The sequence below is a fragment of the Pseudopipra pipra genome, chromosome 9 (assembly GCF_036250125.1).
Source record: "Pseudopipra pipra isolate bDixPip1 chromosome 9, bDixPip1.hap1, whole genome shotgun sequence".
In the NCBI taxonomy this organism is placed as follows: domain Eukaryota; kingdom Metazoa; phylum Chordata; class Aves; order Passeriformes; family Pipridae; genus Pseudopipra; species Pseudopipra pipra.
The window spans coordinates 14763342-14785079 of NC_087557.1; the positions used below are offsets into that span (position 1 = coordinate 14763342).

Genomic DNA, 21738 nt, shown 5'->3' on the forward strand with positions numbered 1-21738 from the left:
TTATTTATTATTTAACTTCCTTTCATTATTGTGTACTGACTTCTCCACAGAATCCAGCACAGGCACTTTAATTCTCTGATGGCAACAGAAACTAAATTATTCATAGTTCAAAATTTTTGTCCACTACACTCAAATCAATGCTAAAAACATTGATTCAAAATCAACGACTGGAATTCCTACATAATCCAAGTATATGGCAAAAATTAAGGTTCATTCAAAAGTTAACTTTGTTAATTGTTTCCACTATCTTCATTTTTTTCCTATGCAGCTTCTACAAGTCCACTCAATAAAAATGATCTTTGATACATGTTTATGCATATACTTACACAAAATATATATTTTCTTCATTTAAATTTCACTTTCCACACACATTTTTCATATAGTTGGTGTCCAGACACAAGTCAACTTGTGGGGGCCAAATGTGGCCAAAACTTTACTTGTGGTGTAGCCAGATGGATACAGCTAACAGTAAAAGGAAAGCATTCCTACAGTAACAAGGGTTTATCTAACTACTTGATAGGAGTGCTTGCTAACAACTAAAAAAGAGACAATAACTTGCTTTTCTTTCTTTCCCTTCCCCCCTGCCCCAGTGAGTTACGTGTATCCAAACAGGCAACTCGCAGTTCAGAGAACAGTCTGAGACTGAACCTGAAGCTGCACCAGCCCACACCCCACAGCTCTCTGGGATGGTGCTCGGGGCCAGGCCCTTGGGGCCAGGCTGTGCAGCAGTTCCCTCCAGTCACATCATGTTCACGTGGGCTTTGGAGGCCGAGTGAACATCTGCAAAATACTGTGCAAGTCCTACCCTAACATACCACATGAGAGCTTGTTTTATGTCTTTCCCTTCATAGGAGAGTCCAGTTATTGTTTTTCCATTAAATTGCATAAGGACGTTTTTTGAAGGCACTTCAATGTTTTAACTGTACTGTGCAGGAGAGAAGAGTTGAGGCAACAGGCTTATGGCTGCCTTATCAGGTACAGAAACTGTTCCTTTAAAATGGATTTAATAAAATGCAAATGTTCTGGATCTTTGCAATTTTTTAACCTGACAAACAAGCTATTTGCATGAGTAGTAGGATATATTGTTTATGCCACTTTCTTCCTCTCCCTTGAAAGTTACGGATTACTCCATCAGCTGCCAGCTGTTATTTGTAATAGCCAGCTGTGTAACTACAAAGGTCCTGCAATGAAAAAAATTTATAAGAATGTTGCATCGATACAACAAGATACAGAAAAGGAAAAAAAAAATCAATTAACTTGTCCTCAAAATATTAACTTCCGTAAGATAAATGACCCTTGACTTTCAATGCAGGACAAATTAAAAACTTTCCCATATATAAAACAAATTTCTATTTTCATCATTAGGTCAGTAATTAATTTTACAGGCAAAGTAAAAGTCTGATGCAAATGAACACTCAAGTCTTAAAATCAATAACGTGTTTAAGGAAACCACAGTGACACATACATGGTGTGACATTCAGTACAGCCATTTAGTGCTATTTGTGTCAGATCTGTACATTGTATACTTGAAGGCAACATGCCTTCAAATGTACACTCTCTATATAAATAACTACAAAAAAAATTTAAAATGTCTCAAAAATTAGATAAACATCTGAAACTTTCAGTTAATGTAACTCATACTATTTTACCACAACATAATTAATTATATAATACAATTCTTCTCAGAAATTAACTAGCAAATGGCATTTCTCACTACTCCCATATTTCAGCTCCCTGTGAGTGACCAGTAGCACAAACAATAGCAACAATTTCTATTCAGCTGAGAGAAAATTTAGAACTCAATTGCTTTGTACACTATTTTAGTCTCTGCAATTGCAAGCATCAACTGTTTTTTTTTTTTCCCCACACAGTATCACTCCTATAATGTTCTTTCCAAGCAAGTGTCGTGACCTTATATATACACACACAGAACAAAGTCAGTTCCCTTGGCACTTGTCCAGGAAAGGAACTACACATTTCAGAACATTCAGCAGGTGGAAAATGACGTCACGTTCCCTACAAGCATTTGCCAGCATTATGCTGAACCTGTAACACTAAACAGTTGGTTAAAGTAATCAGGGATCACTGTTTTTAACCCAGGCTTAGCCTGTCTAATGAGAAAGATGACAGCTAACACTCTGGAAATATTTTGCTGTCATGCCAGTGACAAAAATTCCACAACCTATGACTCCTTTAAAGTCCTACTAATAATATGTAATGCCTCTATTTGCCTCCTGATAGAGTGATATTTAAGAACTCTATTTTCAAAGACTTACTTATTTTTAAATGACCACCAGGACTGCCATCAATGGAAATATCATATAGGTCGAGCAAAAAACAATTACTTGGGTAATTATATGCCAAATAGCATTTCCAGGTTTCTTTAACAGTGGATTAGAAAGACCTTGAGAGGACTAAGGAAGCACCAAAATCAGCTCCAAGACATCTATGGTTTCTTATCCAGAATTCTCTTCTACAAAGTTTAGCTGGATCAGACTCTGTTTCACCATTTTGTATTAACAGATATGACTGCAGGATAATTTTCTAAAAAACAGAGTAGGTACCCACATCTATATTACCATATTCCAAATTATGACTACAACATTATTTCACAGACACAAAGGATTAGAACATTCATAATACTGCATCTGATTTAAAGCACTTGCATTCATAAAGAAATTTGTTCCAAGAAGTTTCAGTTTAGCTTACTTGTCATCATAATGCCAAGGCAAAAAAGAGTTCACAATTTCAACCCAGAAGAAATCACTATCAGCTGTTTCTCTCTAACAAATCTAAGTTTCTTAGGTACACATTTCAAGGACAGGCTTTGTTTAAAGAGCTCCATTTATTTGAAAGTCTGTTTCCTGCTAACCAGCTGACAGATCAAAGGTACTTCTCAGTCCTAACATTTGTTCCCATTTCCCCCTCTTCTTTAACTTACACAAAATTTTAAATTCAGTATCTTTAAAATTAGTTTTAAAATTGATCCTTTCAGCCTTCTCAGTCGTCTTCTCCTTTTTTTATGTTCCACAAAGTTTTCCTGTGACACTTCTCAAATACTGGAATATATGCCACTGAAGTATTAGTTACATGAAATTAAGGACAGGTAAAAGTCTCCGATTAAAGAATGCTAAAATGCAAGCTTCTCAGAGCCTGAACCTTTTAAGTACTTTGTAAAATACACACGGTTTTATAAATTATTGTGCACATAAAGTGGGACAATTTAATATCTAAAAGATGCTTTTATATTCAAACATGGTACATTGTATGAATTAAACATTGTTTAATATACTTTCACTTTTGCAACTGCTCAACTTTTTTGCTTCCACATATGGGTATTCTATTCCTATCAATTCATTATCTCAGTGATATGTAAAAAGAATAAATTCAAAAAAGACAAAATAAAATATAGTGACCTACAGTTAAATCAGCTACAATGCAATATGCTTAGATAAACAATGTCAGTACTTGACTTTATACAATGTACTCACCTGTTCTCAGTTACTAGGGAAACAATGATCGTAAAATTGATCATAGTTTGGTTTCACAAGTTTCTAACATTGTAACTTGATTACAGTCCAGGATACAGATCAAACACCTGGAACAATGCAGCTGAGTAAAGAGACATGCTAGGAATAGACTTGCTTCCACTGTGTCCAAATTATTTTTTATTCACAAGTTAAACATAATGACCTCAATACTTCTCTACTTGCCTTTCCCAGTTTTGAAAACAAATGCCAGCGTGGTTTCGGACCTCTCAACATGAGATTCTTAGAAATCCCCAGAAGTTACAGATTCTTAAGCATCTTTTCCCAGACACGTCAGCACACGGTAGGTTTAAAAAAACCAAACAAATCAAAACCAGAAAACCCCAAACTCTTTTCCTGTTTAATTGTTTTATTTCCAAATCTATTCCTGACTTGGTGATTCCTAGGAAATCACTTTTCTACGCTTAATCTCAATCTTACCATATCTACAGCAGACGAGTACTAGTAACACTGACTTGTGAAAGTACACTGACCTAAACATACGCCTGAAAGCAGCAGAATATGTGATGAGGTTGGGAACACATATGAAGAGCCAGAGGAACCTCAACTATTCACTAACTTTTTAAAAACCCAAATACCTCATCTCAGAAATACTGAGTTTTATGATGAATGAAATCTATTCAGTGTGTTAAGATGTTCAGATGGACAGAAGGTGGAAGAGAGAGAGTGATATATGCACTTCTGTGGAATGTGGGCTGTAAGTGTGGTACACAAAATGGAATGAAACATGCTGAGATCTCAAGCCTCTAAACAACCAAGCATCTGTACAGCTTTTGCACTGATGCTGGTTTTGCACTTAACAGTAATTATCCATATACACTCTGCAGTTTCTGGACTAAACTCCCACATACTGGTTAGCTGTGTTTGCTACCAGCCAGCTAAACGTGAGAAATAATGAGAAGTAGTATGAACTGCCTTTGCATTTGATTCTTACAATATTAGGACACAAAACCAGGTCTCCAGTTCATCAGTGTACTGCCCACTATCAATTATCATATAAAAATAATTTGCCTCCTCTCTGAGTTAATCTCCTCTCCCCTTCAAATTTTCATGCCTCTGAGTAATTTTTAGTTTATTTCTGGTCACTGTAGAATATTATAGGACCAGCAATGTTCTCCAATATAACATTCTTGATATGAAAGTAAATAAAATGCATGTCTCTATTTCCCCCAACTGACACAGACCTTCAATATGTGGGTCTTCGGGTAGGTTGTGGACCACTGTTGATCCAAGCAAATTACAATAGCTCAATTATTCAACTATTTCTGTTTTCTAAGACATCATTCATTCATGAAGGTTTTTAAGGTCTTCATGGTTTTTAATCACTTTTAGGATTCTTCCTCCTTAAAAACCATTACACACTTAATGTAAGTTAGGCAAAAATATTGTCTGCTATGTTCAACAGCAATATAACAAAGGAAATAGAATCTCTGGAATGAAATAATGCCTGTCTTACTGTTTAGTGTTACAAGGTTTTACATTCCATAATCTACATCAAGCAGCATAAGAGAGAAATGATTAGCTCTTCAAATAATACTGCTCTTTCACAGGGATTTTTTACAATCAAAGTTTTTCTCTTATAGTGGTTTTTCTCTTACAGAGTTAAGGAATACAATACTTCTACCTCAGGGACAATTTATTTCAGTGCTAAAGAAGAAGAGGACACGCCATTCAGCCTATGAGAGGTACCACTATGACTATCTGCATGGAACCAAACAAATGAATCCAGAATCCATGCTAAAAATTCTGCTGGTACAAAATACCTGAGAATCACATGCTAGGAAGCTGTAGTAGCCTTTCCAGTGATGTCCACCTCTACTTTTTTTTTTGGTTCAGAAACAAGCCACATTAACACTGATTTGTGTCTTACAATGAAGTTTCCTGTACGCCAAAACCACTGCTTATATGTCATATCCCCACTAATGCAGGCTGTTCTTTACAAAGTTAACTAAGATAAAATTAAAACTCTGAATATAAAAGATGCAAACGCGTGTCAAAGTCATGTTTTTCTTTTAACAGATGGGTAATGTTTCATGATTAAAAAAATGTTTACCTTGAATGTATTAAGATTAATTATTAATAAGTACGTATATTTTCATAGGGTTACAGCTTCAGGATTCAGTTGCAAAATGAACAGTTCAGTTTGCTCAGTGGATGAAGTTAAAATACATTCAGTTTAAAGCTAAATTTAGGGAAGCTGTTAACAGTCTGAGTTACTGATGGCTCACTGGCAGCATTAGTTTACAGCTGTCTATATTACTGTACTACTTATTCTGCACAATGACATGACTTCCAATGGACAAAGCTGTATGCACCCATTACAGAAGGAGGAAAAGTATGACATTACAATAGAATTCTTCTAAACATAAACCTTTTAAAGAAATATCACTTTAAAACAGTACTCTCTCTGGGCTTTTTTCCCATCTGCTTTATCACAGTTGTAGCATAAAGTTCAATAGGACATGAACTCCCACTGACCAAGTCAGCTCCCCAATGAGTCAAGATGATGAAGCAGACATCCAAAATCTAGCATGCTACCTTTCAGAGGCTTGGAACACAAGTGGCAACAAAAATCTCACTTATTCACATGAAAGGCAAAAATGAAGTGGCAAAGTACTTTCCCAACTATCATATTCTTAATTCACAAGTATATTTGGAATGTAATCTTGCCAACGGTGACTAAAACAGAAGATCCAAAATGATGTTCCACATCTCTACATTCTAACAGAGATGAACATTGTTAGAACACCACCACGAAGGACAATTTATAGCTGGTGATGCACTTTGCACACCAGCTCTGCACGGTTGCAGATGTCAGTCTGAATGCCCACACATACAGCTGCTGGGAACAGGGAGATTTCTATCTCTAGGAGGGATTTCCAAGACACTTGGCAGAAAGCCATGGCCTTGCTCTTCCCTTGCACTGGGCAACAAAACTAGCAGGTGCAGAGACAGCAGGTTTCTGAGCCAACCCTCCTAACTCTATGTAGCAGAAGTCCAGGAGACAGTGTGTGCTACAGCTCCACTCCTGCTGATGAAGCCAAGGACCAGCACTGTTAAGAGGAACTAATTATCCTGGACTCACCTCAGAGAGTTTGTGCTGGGCAAACACCAAAGTCACACAGCACATCCAAATCTCCCATTCAGAAGGCTACCAGAATGGAAAAACAACTGCAGCTGTATGGGCTGCAATGAAATCCAGGGGCACTTCTGCACAACAGCACTACACAACAGTGGGGCTTTTTTGTGTCAGGAGAAACATCTCCTTGGAAACTGCTAAGATTTCTCCATCTGTTTTCTCCCTTATGAATGATGAAGATATTAAATTATTTTAAAGTTGGCACTGATTAATATCCAATTAACAACCCTGAAATCCTTTACAATACTGTTCCATGTATGTTTCCTAAATATTACTGGAACACACTAGGAAGAACTAAGATAATACTGATCATGTCCACAATCTGCCAAATGAGCAGCTTTGAGTTTGCTTAGAAAGTGCTGATGAGTAAATAAGCTTAATAGAATTGCTTAGCAGAATTAAGAATTGTTTAACAGAAAACCTATTTGAGCTCACACTTACCAAATGACATCCTAAAATTAAGAGGGAAAAAGGGAAGAAGGTATTTTTAAAATTTTTTAACATGTTAAGACAAACTTGCCTTTATTTTACACAATAATATAACTGCAGATAGAGACAACACTATAACTGCATTCAAGTGTTTTTATAAAAAGACTTTTTGGATTCTTGGTCCTGCAAGTTCTGTTTCAAAATGGTAAATAATTCTATTTCTAGCTTAATAATAATAAATGATTTTTCTCAGCTGAAACCTGGAACCAAACTTCCATCATCAAATGTGCTAAATAAAAGATCATCCAGCTGACTTGCAGAGTGACTCTTTTTCCTACAGAAACCACATACAAGTCTGATTCACATCCTATATGTATTTGTACATTAGATTTGTACATTTCAAACATTCAGACACTTTCAGATAAGAACACAGTAGTGATATCACAAAAATCTGAATTCCTCTTAAAATAATTTAGAAATGTTAGCCTTGAGCAATAGATGTGCTCTCGTGTGCAAAGAAGTAAAAACACATACTTGAACCCAAGATTCTCCAGTTCCTGAACTGTTATCTCCAAGAGAGTAAACCTCTAGAGTACATCTCCACATGACACATTTATCTAAAGTGGCTGCACTCATATAATGATGGCTTTTGTTTAGTGATCATGGTCATTTTGAGTTTGTTTAAATACTGCAGCCGAATGCTTATAAACTAATCCCAGAACATTTTGAAATGCTTCAAAGCTTTTAGCGGGGGAACCTCTTGCATGGGCTTTGTAGATGAAGCTGACCACAGTTCACTGGAACCAGACAGCTCAGATAAGTAAGATGAAAGCAGACATTTCCTGAAAATATCTTGAAAGCTTTCCATTAGTCTGTGCCAGGGGTATACACTAAAAACAGAAAGTGCCCATGCTTGTACAGCAACCAATCTTCACATTGCCTTCTCCATTCTTTCTTGAACTACTGTATTTGTATCTATTTATCTGCTTCATTTGCTTTCTTGCAACGTTCTTTGGGGGAAAAAGATGCAACTTCTGCATTCTGGTTTACAGTACATTATAAAGCAGCTATTACTAGAACAGAAAATTCTGTTTAACATATTAAAAATTGCTACAGGAAGAAATAGGAATCTACCAATGCCAAAATTACTACAAATTACAATAAATAAGAAATTTGATCTACAGATAATTTTTAAGAGTCACCCACTCCATGACAGGCATGAATGCAATTGTTTGAACATAATTCTCTGGCTGTCAAAGTGTACTCTAAGAAGGTCAATTCAGCATTGCTGAATGTGCTGGTCATAGGAGTGCCTCAGGCTAGATTTTCAATAAAGGCTGAGACTGGCTGTTCATATTTTATACAATAATTTGATTGAATAAATCCAACTGCTCACTAGGAACATGAAATACTCCACTGCTGCGTCCTCCAACATTTTATACTTTGAGACATACAGTCACAAGAGTCACACTGTCCCATTTCAGGCACTTCATTTCAGAGCAATGAATGAGAAGCCCAGCTTTCCTTAACAGTCAGTAGACTCAAGGGCACATAAGTACTTTTAACAGCTTGTCAAGGACCAGCAGACTATAGTGAGCCCAGGTTCTAATTTAAGCACCAAAATTCGGCGTTATGACATCTTGTTGTATCCCACAAAGAGTTAATATGCACACTCATGTGAAGAGAGGACAGCACTGTCATACCATAAGACAAGTATGAAGCACTGATGACACTTGAATTCAATACAGCAGCAATGACAAGTTATTCTGTCCAGCAGCTTATCACAAAAAGGGTCGGGGCTCTCTGAGACTGCACTGTGGAGTTAAGTACACCAAGTCCCCAGCACGCTCTAGCCATACACAAGAAGGAAGTGGTGAGCCACAACACTGATGCACAAAATGGGGTGCAAGCAAAGTCCAACAGTTGCTACTTGAAACAAAACAACCCTGCCCCCTTCCATACAAAACAAAAAATACTTGAAGTCTTCATAAGTTTTTTTGAGGTATACCTTGAAAGCCATGTTCACTCTGCCTTCTGTAATCTCTGTTCCCTGCACCCTGGGGCACTTGTGATATGGTCTGCCACCCACCTGGAAAGAGGAAGTAGTATCCTCTTCCAGGGTGTAGTTTATGCTCTTTGGTATTGGGAGTAAAATGGTCGTCCTATGTCTGAAACCAGGAAAAGACCTGCGAATAAAAACTGTCAGAACAGGACTGGAGTTTATAAAGACCCACTCTGCCTCAGGCCCCAAACAACTCCACGATATAAATGACATTACATGTGCTACGATGTGCGTAATCTCTCAGTACAGCTCAAGGAGAAGACTTAACAGGGCGTACTTCTTTTTATGAGACATATTAGTAATATATGACAGGTTCCTGGCAGACTGCAGGAGGAGTGAAAAGGCCAAAACACGAGGATGTGAGGAGTTGCCTTTCCCTGTACACTCCTGGCTTCCACTAAATATTGAAGTTTGACTCGAATTCCCAAATAATTAAGTGTTCTGCTTTAATCTTTCTGGAAATGATGCAACACGTGTCATCTTGTTAGAGGAATCTTACCACTCATTTTAACCCACCTACGTTCTTCTACATCCTCTCCTAAGAGGCACCTGAGAGAAGTTGTTCAAAATCTCAAGATCATGAGCTTGCAAGAACCTTACAATAAGGGGAAGTCAACAGAGGTTCTATTAATTATTTCACCAAAATAATATTAGAAATAAAGTCTACTGTACTTTATCATGAAATATAATTCATTTGTTTAGGGGTAGACCCTTAGAAAGCAAAAGTAAAAAGAGACTTGGTTCTCTGCTTACACTGATTATTACCAAGACTGCCTACTACTTGTATAACATTTTAAAGCATCTGTAAAACAATCATTAGTTATGTAAACATTTAGAGCTCATCACATGCAGAAACCAGCAACATACTTTAAATTCTGATCAAAAAGTCACCATTTCCTTAACTATACAGAAACTACTTGAAAAATTCATAAGATCTGTTTCACAAATTAACAATTCAACCATAAGAATATATAGTAAAAATGACAAAAGATTTGTTCTTATAGTTGATAAAAAATTTATGCCAAGGCATTCAAGTAAAGTTACTTTCTGTGTTCTGATTTAATGAATCATTTGAGCGGTATCTGGCTGGGTGACACAGATGTAAGGCTCGCTGAAGCCTGCTCTAATGCCTGCTGGTACAGTCTTCCTTGGGACAGTAAAGCCAGAACAATGTGTCAGACTGAAGTAATATCAAGGAAAGTAAGTGCAGGTGCTGGGGATGCTCTGAGGCTGGCCCACAATACTTCTTGACCTGTGAATGTCTGTAAGCACTTCTCTGTCCTACAGGCTCCAGTGACCCAGGAAGCCCAAAAGAAGCAGCAGCAGTGCAGTAATAAACAGGCTCTGGAATAAAGATTTTTGCAATCCTGTAATTTAAGCTCAAGACATACAAAGATTGCTTGATGATTTAACCCTACTGAAAGGCAGTGTCTGACACTGGTGGTGTGAAACCACCAGTGATTTCTTAAAAGGTGAACTAATGTTAAATATTTAATACACATTTGTGTTTGTTTAACACACTGCAAAGTTTGTGTCTTTAACCTCAGAAATGTACCTGAATTTGCAAAATACAAATTAAGGAACTCGATGCATATTCATATGTACAGAAGGTTACTCAAAGACACTATAATAAAATCAGGCTTCCCATCAGGAAAATCCTTGTAAAGGATTTAATTCTACAATAAGTAAAACAAAGCCAACAAGGAACTGTGGCCTTGTAATATCATAATCTTGAGCAATAAAGCTAATCCTCACAAAAATAAAATACTGGCTCCCAGTATTCCTTGGGAGTTGCTAAAAAAGCTTTCCCCTCTAAAAGAAGTTTGCTAAAATATTTAAACAAATGTATTTAGAAGCACACCATATCCTTATGGAAATAATTTGACTTTAATCATAGAAGTAAAACCTTCTAAGAAATTAGAAGTAAAATGAAAAACAAAAAGCTTGACAGTTATGCCAAATCCAAATAATACAATACACGTCATTTTGTCCTATCATCAGAGAAGGGAAGAATGTCTCTCAGCAGCAAATGGAAGAGGGTGAATTACACTCCTTCATCCCATCAGCCCTCCTTAAAACCCCCTAAGGCTTAACTTTTCTTTTTTTTAACATAACATTCAGTTATTGTTAAAAAGTTATTGCCCATTCTTAACATTTGTTGCAAGTCGGACAATACTGTTTTGTCAAGAGAATTTAGTTCATTTTCACGAGAAAAATATTTCTCCTGATTCCACAGTTAATTTCAATAAATCTTAGCTTCTTTTATCTGAAGATTAAATCTTGTTTCAATAGGCTGGTTAAGACAGTTGCATATAAGAATATTTGACATGGAAAGGTACTTACACAGACAACAAAACAATAGCAATTAGAGTCCATTCAGGCATTTTGTGAATAATATTTCTGTTTGTTAACCTGAAAAGAATTAAAAAAAAAATTCATTACATTTCAGAGTAAAAATAAACAGATTTTAACAGCTGAATTTTAAGTCTACCATTAATACACAGAGTTATAATGAAGCAATTACAGCTGTATCTGAGCAATGCACCAACTTTCAGGCTTCTTTCATCCTGTAATGGAGGAATTGCAAAATTCCCGATATGTCTCTTTTTTCTATATGAAAGTGGGATGGGAAAGACTGAAAAGAAGCTAATTCTTTGAATTCTTTGAATATGCTCACAAGTAGTCCTGGCTGCTGTGAGTCCCACTGGGAAATTCTCCACAACTGCACGTGTGTTTCTGAAAAGACAAACCTTCTTACACTTAGTTTCCCTCCCGTTGGCTTCGGATCCAGATTTGCTGTGGGAGCTAATGTGGAAACAGACTGAATTTTATAAGATACAGCACCAATCCTCTGATGAGTCTTGTTTTTAAAATGGAAACCCAGAATTCTAGTTTATGCAATGGGAGCCAGAGGAAATATAAGAGCCATATAAATATAAATGAGGTGTGAATCAAGAACCTCATGGGTGTGCAACCAAAGTGCTGCTGCACTGAAACCAGCTGACCCCCTTGGCTGAACGGCCTAATAAAACAGATCTGCTCTAAGTTAAGTGCTAACCTGTCCTACAACAATTCACGTGTGAATTGCTATGGCTGAATTTAGGCATGACCCCAGACATGCAATTTCATGGAAAAGTCACAGTTAAAAACACAGCAGTGGCTGGGCAGGCACCCAAAAGAGCCAGTAGATTTAATTTTATTCAGACAGATGGCACCATCCAACAGAAATAATGAGGGGCAAGTGCCTCCCAGTGTTTGCTTCCTTCTTGCTCTCAGTTTCCCTTCTGTGAAGCCTTGCACAAATTCAGATCCAGAATGAAGATGCCCTGTTATTCATACTCCTACAGGCACTGGTGAAGGTAAGAGCTTGTTTAAAATTAACTGTTTGGCAACAAATACAAATCCAGGGTTTTCTTCCCCAGTAAGACTACTTTTAAAAAAACCTTTTAACTACTTTGGGCAAGTATATAGTTACCAAAAAAAAAAAAAGAAAAAAATTTACAAATTGAGAAAATAATTGTACTTGTAATTGTTGAGATTAAAATTCTGTTAACTCATTCCCCAAAATTATGTTCAAAGTGGTCATTAAAAATGCAGTTATGAATAAGACCTTTCATGTTTGCATTTATCTATTTCAGAAACCTATTAAAAATTAATAAAATAAATTTGTAATGATCAAAATTATATTATCCTATTTTTCTCCTCAAATCTCCAAATCTTCAAACCAAACTAAGATTTTGAAGCAATGATTCCTCAAGCAGTGTCTCAGCAGCCTGAGTTTTATTAAATTATGAAAGGCAAAACAATGTTTTGCCCTACATAAGCAGGAATTGTCATATCTAACTAGAACCAACAGTTCTGGCAAATACAGATTATATTTGCTATTAAAAGATTAATGTTTAGCAATTACTATTGGAAATAGCTAATTGATCTGGCAACAAAGCTTGTATCTGGTAAAGTGTTAAGTGTTACATTTTTCTGGCTATAGAGCAAGGGCCAAAACAAAGGCTGAACATCTTGACTCAACACTCATGACAGTGATAAACAGTACCAAGAAATGCCTGATGGAATCATCCTGACAGGCAATTCATATGTAACATTCCAGTTAATCTGCTATGATGAGACACAATGAAAGAGACAGCTCCAGGCCACTTGGGAATACTCTGTCAAATAGAGAAAGCAGCTTTATTTCAATGCTCTACAAGGAGTTATTATTGATTAGAGCACAGGAAGGTGTCACTCTTGTCCACAAACTGAGAGATGCAGTTATTTGTGTCAATTAACTCTTATTCAATGTTAGTATTGATTGGCAAGGTCTGAACACTAGTCATTGCCATCAATATGCTATTTAAGAAGGAGGTAGTCAAAAGACACAGGCAACCAGCAGGATACAGCAATATGGATCTGCTGCTGTCCTACTGTCACCAGACTGGATGAACAGTCAGGCTTCCACAATGAGTAACCCTTCAGTACAACACCTGTCCTAAAACACTTGTGCAGCTGGAAAAAAAAGCCACATTTCAGGCAGATCAGAGTAAAGCTAGCAACCTACAGGTGTGAAGCCTTAAATAACAAGGAGCAGTGGAAGGGCAGTCACTTTCAAAAACAAGCTGTGTGTCAACACCAAGGTCTCTGAAGAGCAAAGCTTTCAGAAAACAGGGAACTGCAGGGCCTCTGTAAGAATGGTTCATTAAATCTTTGCCTTGCCTCTAGCCAAAACTGTTACTTCAGAACAATCCATGAAAGAGAGGTCTCTAGATTTCTGTCATAAGCATATAATGTGGAAATCTTAAAACTGTACGAAACTTATTGTGTGTGATTTGAGTTTTGCAGTGGAGTATTTTCTGTTAAAGAGTTTGGCTGAATTCTCCCTTGCTTACCTAAAGAAAGAAAACAATACGCAACTTTCCAAAATGGAACATCTCTAATTTCTGGGCCTCTGCAGAGCAGCAGACGTAAGCCAGGAAAGTCTGATATCCCAAATAGCTGTGTGGGTCGCTTAGTTGTTAGTTTGTGGGTCTTGTGGTTCACTCCAGCAAGACACACCGCAGCCAGACTTCATTGCTCCCACCCCCCCAGCAGGACCCACGCAGCAGTTTTCATCCTCTACGAAGGAGCTCAGACTGAGCAGATGGATCCAAGTAGCAGAAGCTTACAGGATACAGGATAAAGGACTCAAGAGTAAGATGCATAAAAATTCCATCCCAAATGTCCTCCCAATAACTGACTAGCACCCAGCCTGCAAAGGAAGGGGATTCTAATAGGGAAGTTGTAGTAATACAGAGGAGTCCAAGGTGAAAGTTATCAGTAAACAAAAACAGTAAACCCAAAAATGACAAAAAAGAGCATACACAGTTGGGTTTACTTCTTTTCCTTTAGTTGTCTTCCCATTTAATTACCATCAACTGCAAATGATAGCCTGATTTGTAAACAGTGCCTGCTGCGGCAGCAGATTTAAGCACTGCCTAAGTGCCCTGTGCAAGAACTTGGAAAGGGACCACAACAAACTTGAAGTTATAGGAAAGAAACTCAGCAATGCTGGAGCTGACACCTTTTCCTCAGCTGGATTCCATTTCCTGGAATTTCAAGGGAACAATTTGACTAAAGGAACACTGTGCAATGGGGATTAGAAGATGGACACCAACATTATTATGCAAAATATTTACTCCCCTAAAAACCATAAAATACAGATGAAAATCTATTTTCAATATGAAATATTATGCCTTAAAAAAACAACCACACATACACAAACATAATCATTTCTCCTCAGTTTATATATAAGTAGCTAATTTTCTCTTAATCTTTTAACAAAGTGCCCTTACACACTCTGGAGACTTATTTGACATCTCAGTTTTCGTAACAAAAGCTTACAGGCACTGAGGGACTTTGTTTGGGAAGAGCTCTAACCATTCTAAAATGTCTCTTGAGATCTCTCTAGTGTGTTTCTTAGCAGTGGTGATTGAATAAAATGCTGCCCAAAGGAGGCTGAACTGCAAGTGTTCCTTTAAAAACCAATGGAGCTGAAAATTGTTGTTGCTTAGTTCACCACATACTCTTTTACCCTTCTTCAGCTAAGCTCTACTACAGCCATGTGTTTTATCTACTACCCTCTTTGGCAAGTTCTTCAGCCTGAAATATTTCCAGTACAAAAAGCAGGAAAAAGCACGAGCATTTATCAGTGCTCCTCTGTAGTCACTAAGTATGTGAACAACATTAACAAAGAAATTTCTAAACCCTGTAAATACAAATGCCATTTAAAATTTCTCCCTGCCAAAGCATTACATCCAAAGCTTGAGAGAGCACTCAAATAAATTTAAACCTACATACAGAACTGGAGATTCAAATCTATGCCTTCACCTTAGCGAGCTCTTGTGTATCAACAGACCTTTCCATATCAGTAATGTAAGAAGGAGAAAGGGCCCAAAGGTTTTTATTGCTTCCCTATTTCCTGTTTTTATTATTTCACTATTAGTGACAAAACTCCATTTTTTTGAGATATATATATATTATATAACTTGCCTTCAACCACCCCTCATCTCAAATTCTGAAATTCTAAGCAACTGATATGGAATCTTCACAGGAAGAGAGCCTCAAGACCTTGCTTCTATTACCTTTGATTTACTTCCTAACAAAAAAAGAGATAAAAATGAACTCACAAAGCATTATCTAAGGGATCAGAAATAGATCAGGGGAGACTTTTAAAATATGATAAATTATTGCTACATGAGCTAAGTATTGGGATCAAAGCCCAAATAAATTAATTTAGTTCCACTCTTTAAATATATATACATATATATATGTTTCATATATATACGTTTTAGAAGTCTATTTTGGCTACAAGTCTTATTTTTATAAACCACTTCTAAAACTTTATATTCAGGCCACATTGTCTTTGAATAGCAAAAATTATTTAAAATAGAAGTTCTGCTTTTGAGAACCTCCAGGCCTTCTTACATAATCAATCATACAAAAGTAGACTGAAAGAGACCAAACGTAGTTTTTCCAGTTTTATCAATCCATAAGCTAAAGCAACTATTAAGAATTAAAACTGCAGAGCAATGAAACTGTTTTAAGACAGAAGATCTTATTCAAATAACAGGTATCTATACAGTATGTATATGTTGCTTCGATATAACCAAAAATATCTTCCCTGGTTTCAATGTTGCTGTTAAAACAAAAGGTTAATCAGGACTTAAAAGACTGCAATCATAGAATCAAGTTCAAACACTAATAATTCTTTTAAATAAAAGAGATCATGATCAGAGTCATCGGAAGGGAAGACAGAATTTTCCACAGTAAGAAATCCTGCATACAGACATCTGTGTTTTAGTGGCATCCTTCCAGCCCAGAGTCCTTGTGGCAAATGCCGCATGAATGAGTTCTGGAAAATTCACATGTAAACCTCGTGCAGGTTGAGGATGTGGGAACGATGTTTCAAGAGTGACAATGTACACACAGTTAGCAATTGCTGTTGTTCTTTTCCTGACAACACTTGAGGATGCAGAACATGGTCTAGGTCCAAGTTATGAGAGTCGTGTTCCAAAGGAAACCTAAAAACCTTCAGAGAAGCTACCACCATTCTGTTTTCCCTCCTTTATCTCACTGTTTCCAAATACTGTCTTTAGTCCTACTGACTGAAGCAGAAGCTTCCTCTGGGATGGTAAAAGTGCCCACTAAATCTACTTCCCTTTAAAATCAGGAACAAGGCAGGTCAAACTGGACCTTCTTCCTGACTCTAGAAGTTACTGGTAACAATTATTAATCACATTAAAACCATTTAGCCCAGCTGCAGGGAGCCAGAGCAAAAGAAAGCGACAGATCTCAGAAACTCATGCTTAATAGGAGGTGACAAGGTAGCAGAACCTTTAAAAGACTCACCATCATCCTCCAGAGACCACTGGCCTAGTTTTTAAAAATCTACAAATACTCCTGGTGACCTAGTCACTGTCAGGAGCAGGGAAAGGGTTGACTTGTTAGTCCACAGGGAATGGGACATTACCTACATGAACACACAGCTAGAAAAGAGCAAATCTGCAAATCGTTCATCGGCATGTTTAATTAATCAATTAAGAAAAATCTCTAAATAAGGGTCAATACTCACCGGAAAGTTTTGACAAGATTTTTCAGCTCTGTGTAAACATCACCTGGAGCAATCTGAAGAGGGCCCAAAACTGCAGGTAATCTAGGAGGCAAAAGACACCAGTCAATATGCATTTTCTTCTCTTTCTTATTTCTTCTCAAGTAGGACTTCTGCCAAAGCTTATCAAAGTTAGTAAAAAGAAAAGGAGTGACTTTTGTGCAACAGATCAGGCCTGCAGTTTTCATTGCAGCTTCTGAGCGGTGTTTGGGCCACCACCTTCACTTCACAACAGCTTGTTTTAAAAAATAAGCTCTAGTTCAGAGTGAACGTGAAGAAGAAATTAAATACAGTTCTACCTACATTTTCTTACTCATTTCACATTTCAGTTCTGACATGATATTCTTAAAATTATGATGATTGGAACTACAGGCCTTATAAATTTTTCAAAGGTTTATATTTACTTGGTTCAAAAATAACAACACAGAAGGAAACTACATGTCTGAGACTTGCACACAGAATATACCTGCTCACCTCAGACTTGCACAGATGCAAGAGAAATATCACTCCACTGTGAGCTTGATAGTTGAAACCACGATGATAGTAATCAGAAAATTTCAAAAGACAGAAAAATACAGGTTTCCTCCTTACCTGACTGTACATAAAAACTGATAGAGCACACACACCGCACATAATGTTTAACTAGTTGTCAGTATTCCCAAATGATGGAAATAATGTGCATTGTTTTTCACATTTAGGATTAAACTTTTGCCTCAGTTCACTCGTTTAATAGTTAATATCCTCTTGCATTTGAATTTCCATTCATATGCACACAGTGCATCAATATCACTGGAAGAATCAAGATTTCTGTTCTGTACAAAAACTGAGCACAGGACTCTCATGATGCTGGGGATATTCCCTGCTTTATCACAATGAAAACTGTGACAGGATCACTGCACCACCTCAGGAAACGTAAAACAATCAACACAGGCCAGACACTTGCAGGATGGTTTGATTCCATGATTGTTGCCTATCCACACATGTTGCAGGTAGAGAAAAACAAAAAGGATTTTTTTCTTTTATTTTGGGGGGGAAGTTTTCATTGTGGGGGTTTTTAGTTTAAGAAAAACCAAACCTTTGGCAAAACCTAGTTTGGCTGGCTAACACAAACTACAGGAAAAGTAAATACCCCTAACAAAATAGCAGAATCATGAGCTTCAAAGACTCATTTATCTGCATTGCCTTGACAATGAGAATATTTTCAAGGTCCTCTCAACTTTGACAATTTAGTAATTCTAACAGCTACAACAGAAATGCCTTAATTTATTTTCTGGGACTCCAAAGCCCTTTTATGTATATGAAGAAGGTCTGATGTTTGGGAAGTTTTAAGATTCAACTCTGAGGGCCTTTAATGCTTGTAGTAGCGGCATACTGATATCAGCCATCCAAACATGGACTAGAAACTCTTTTAGTAACACCTTTGCTTAAAGGATTATGAGGTTTGAAAACATTGCTTCCTTCTCTGTAGATTTTTTTTACCAGTAACAGTATGCTTAATGTACAAGACAAATATTTGCACTCCTCCCAATCAACTTCAGGTTTTTCAGTTTAAAATTGAGCAGTTGGTACATGCAGACCATGCAAACTGACATCTGCAACTGTACCACAGGTGACTGTCACAGAAATAAATAAGTGCTTTTGGACAATACTGGGTTTAAGTTATGACTAAGGCCACCTAGAGAAAGCCAGCCCCATCCTTGGACAGCATGTTTGTTACTTAAAACGATGATGAAGGAGCACCAACTTCAGATTGACATTTAACAAAGTAAAGGATACTTACACTTTTCTCAGTTTTTCAAGGACAATTCGCTTTCTAATCTGCATTTGTGCATTGGAATCAACAAGTGGGAAGGTGAGATCTTCGTGTTGATCATCCTGTGTTAGACAAAACACCTTAGCAGCTATAACTTAGTATTTAATTAAAGTCAATGCATCAAAACAGCCACAGATTATCAATAAATGTTTAAACATAAGATTACTCTTATCTCTGAATAGAAAAAATACCCCAAACTGTAATTTTTTAATGGACAGAAACTTGCATAATCTGACTCGACATACAGTGTGCAGCCAGCATACTTTTCTTCTTCCCTGTGTGAGACACCCACTTAAGATGGCAGAAACAAAGTAATAATTCTTTGAAGGCCTATTCAGGCTTTACACAGCCTCCAAACTATTCCACTGGACACTTACTTTGTCTGTGCTTGGATGTTCCTCTTTCTGCGCATGTGTCGCTGCCTCTTCAGCCAAGATGCACCTCCCTTTATAGAACTCTTTCACTCGGAGTTCTAGGAACTCCGTTTCTTCTTTTAACTTTTCATAACTAGGCACAGGCTGAACTATTTCACCTGGGCCTGTGAAAGGTAAAGAATAATTCAAGCTGTTTTCAGACTCTCTTACAGCAACAGCGTTAAGATCATCGGCTGTATCTAAGTCATCCTCATCAAGTTCTTCAGTCTCTTGGCTGGCAGGTGCTATGCACTCTGATGAGCACAAAGAAGTATAGTTTGGGCCATAGAGAAATTTTAAAGTTTCCTCAGTTCTCCATTCTGTAAGTGTGTGCCTAAGCACATCCAGTAAACTGCCTTTGGAATTAACTGGATTCCTCAGTTCATGTTTTCTATATTCTGTTGAGTTAGCTAGTGTTCTTCTAAGATGTTCTGCCCCTCTTTTGCTCACACCTAGAAAAACTATTTGTGATCCACAGGGATTTTCACAGATTTGTGAAGCACTCGATTTCCCTAGAGTAGTATTTTTTGAAGGTGGTGCAGTTATTTCATTATGAACAGAGCAAGCATGCACTTCTTCCTGAGCATCTAATTTACAATGAGACAGTTGTTCAGTGGCTTCTACCACATCTGAATCTTCAGTTTTAGGGCTGGGACAGACTTTCTGAGCATGCTTTTTTTTGAGGATGCTTTTTCTGGGCAATTGCTGTGTAAAATTGGCTGAACTTGACTGACTTCCTGGTAGGACAGACGAAATAAATTCTTGCTCATTATCACTGCTGCTCTCACTGGCTGTGTCATGAGAACCAGCTTCACATGGCTCTGAAGGTATCCTAGGATTTTCAATGTCAGATGCTTTAATTACTTCATCACGTAGTTTCACCTCTTCTCCAGACCGTCCACTGTAACAGACAACACAAGCATCAACAAAATAAGAAATGGATGTTACCTGCAGTAGCTTTTCATTCTCATGTAAGAATGATAAACAAAGCATTTTTCCCCTTAGAAAAGAAGAATGATTTTTGCTTTAAGAATCATAGCTGCTCTTCTAAAAGTCTTCTTGAACTTAGATTTGTACTGTTCTACAATCAAGATGACAAGTATAAAGACTATTTAAAGAAGGGAGTTCTCAGCTGATTACTGTCAGTTAGAAAAGTAAATAAAATATTATTAAGGACAGTAAAATAATATCAGACTTAGCATGATGAATACTGCAATTTTAAACCGAAGACAGGCATGTTAAAATAAATAGGAATATAGTACCCTAAAATCAGAGGGACAGCAGAGCTGTTTGACCATATGCAAGTTTGCCACCTAATGGCCACGGGTTGCAAAAGAAAACAAACAAAAAGTCACAATACACAGGGAGGTACAGAGAGATGACAGAGTGGTGTGATTTCATTTTGGCTGATACAGACATTTTAGATTAGGAAGTACAGAAGCTTTCATCACATGTAATTGGCACAATTTTCTTTATAAAGAATAGATGGCATAAAATATGCAAAATACAAACAGTGTCTTTGTTTCAGATTTCAACGGGCTCAATTGAGACACACAATCTAAGAGCAGCTGTACACTAAATCATACAGATCAAATATGCTGGGTTAGAATCACAAAGGAAAAAAAACATTGTGTAGGTTCTAATAAGGTCTTTTCTATAATACAGGAAATCAAAGATTCCCGTTTCACCTGATACGATACTAAAATTTCTAAGTATAGGTGCATTTAAAAAAAAATAAAATTGATCAGTGTACCTCTGTCCCTCCTTCAGCAGCTCTATGTCTGGTGGTCTGCAAAAAGAAGACACAGAATGAAGACTTTCCTGCTAAATCAATTATCTCGAAATACACATAAATACAAAAATAGTTGAGCTTGGAAGGGATGCCTGAGGATCCTGTGGTCCAACACCCACTGTTCAAAGCAAGGCTATGAGAGCAGGTTTCTGCACACGTGTTCACAGAGAGGGACTCGTGTGCCTGCAGCACCAGGCTGTTACAGTGAACAACATTTAACACAATCAGCAAGTCACATCAATGTTAGTCAGAAAGGACCTCTGTAAGGCTCCAGTCTGACCTCCTGCTTGTAATGCAACTGTCACCAGCAGCAGGTTTGATCAGCCACAAATTCATGAAGTTTAAATCTTGAAAACCTCCAATGACAGAGATTTTAAAACACTGCTGAGTATCCTATTTCTTATG

At 37.2% G+C, this 21738-nt stretch overlaps 1 protein-coding gene and 1 long non-coding RNA gene across 5 annotated transcripts in view; one reads left to right on the forward strand and one right to left on the reverse strand.

The window, feature by feature from the left end:
• The window catches only part of LOC135418539 (uncharacterized), a 35253-nt gene extending 29726 nt beyond the window's left edge, over window positions 1-5527 (forward strand). The window contains exons 4-5 of one of the 2 annotated variants that reach the window (XR_010432502.1): window positions 852-975; window positions 5194-5527. This is a non-coding gene — a long non-coding RNA (uncharacterized LOC135418539). Of the gene's footprint in view, window positions 1-851 lie in introns of both variants that reach the window. The other variant, XR_010432501.1, reaches the window with a different exon arrangement.
• Window positions 1-21738, reverse strand: part of RPAP2 (RNA polymerase II associated protein 2) — a 33014-nt gene that overhangs the window by 5949 nt on the left and 5327 nt on the right. For 2 of the 3 annotated variants that reach the window (XM_064663977.1, XM_064663979.1), the window contains exons 7-12: window positions 21295-21330; window positions 19506-20442; window positions 19096-19190; window positions 17280-17360; window positions 11522-11590; window positions 10214-10522 (exon numbers count right to left, since the gene is read on the reverse strand). In XM_064663977.1, the coding sequence (XP_064520047.1) occupies window positions 10354-10522; window positions 11522-11590; window positions 17280-17360; window positions 19096-19190; window positions 19506-20442; window positions 21295-21330 (1387 nt within the window). In that variant the 3' untranslated portion in view covers window positions 10214-10353. Of the gene's footprint in view, window positions 1-10213; window positions 10523-11521; window positions 11591-17279; window positions 17361-19095; window positions 19191-19505; window positions 20443-21294; window positions 21331-21738 lie in introns of those variants that run through there. The other variant, XM_064663978.1, reaches the window with a different exon arrangement.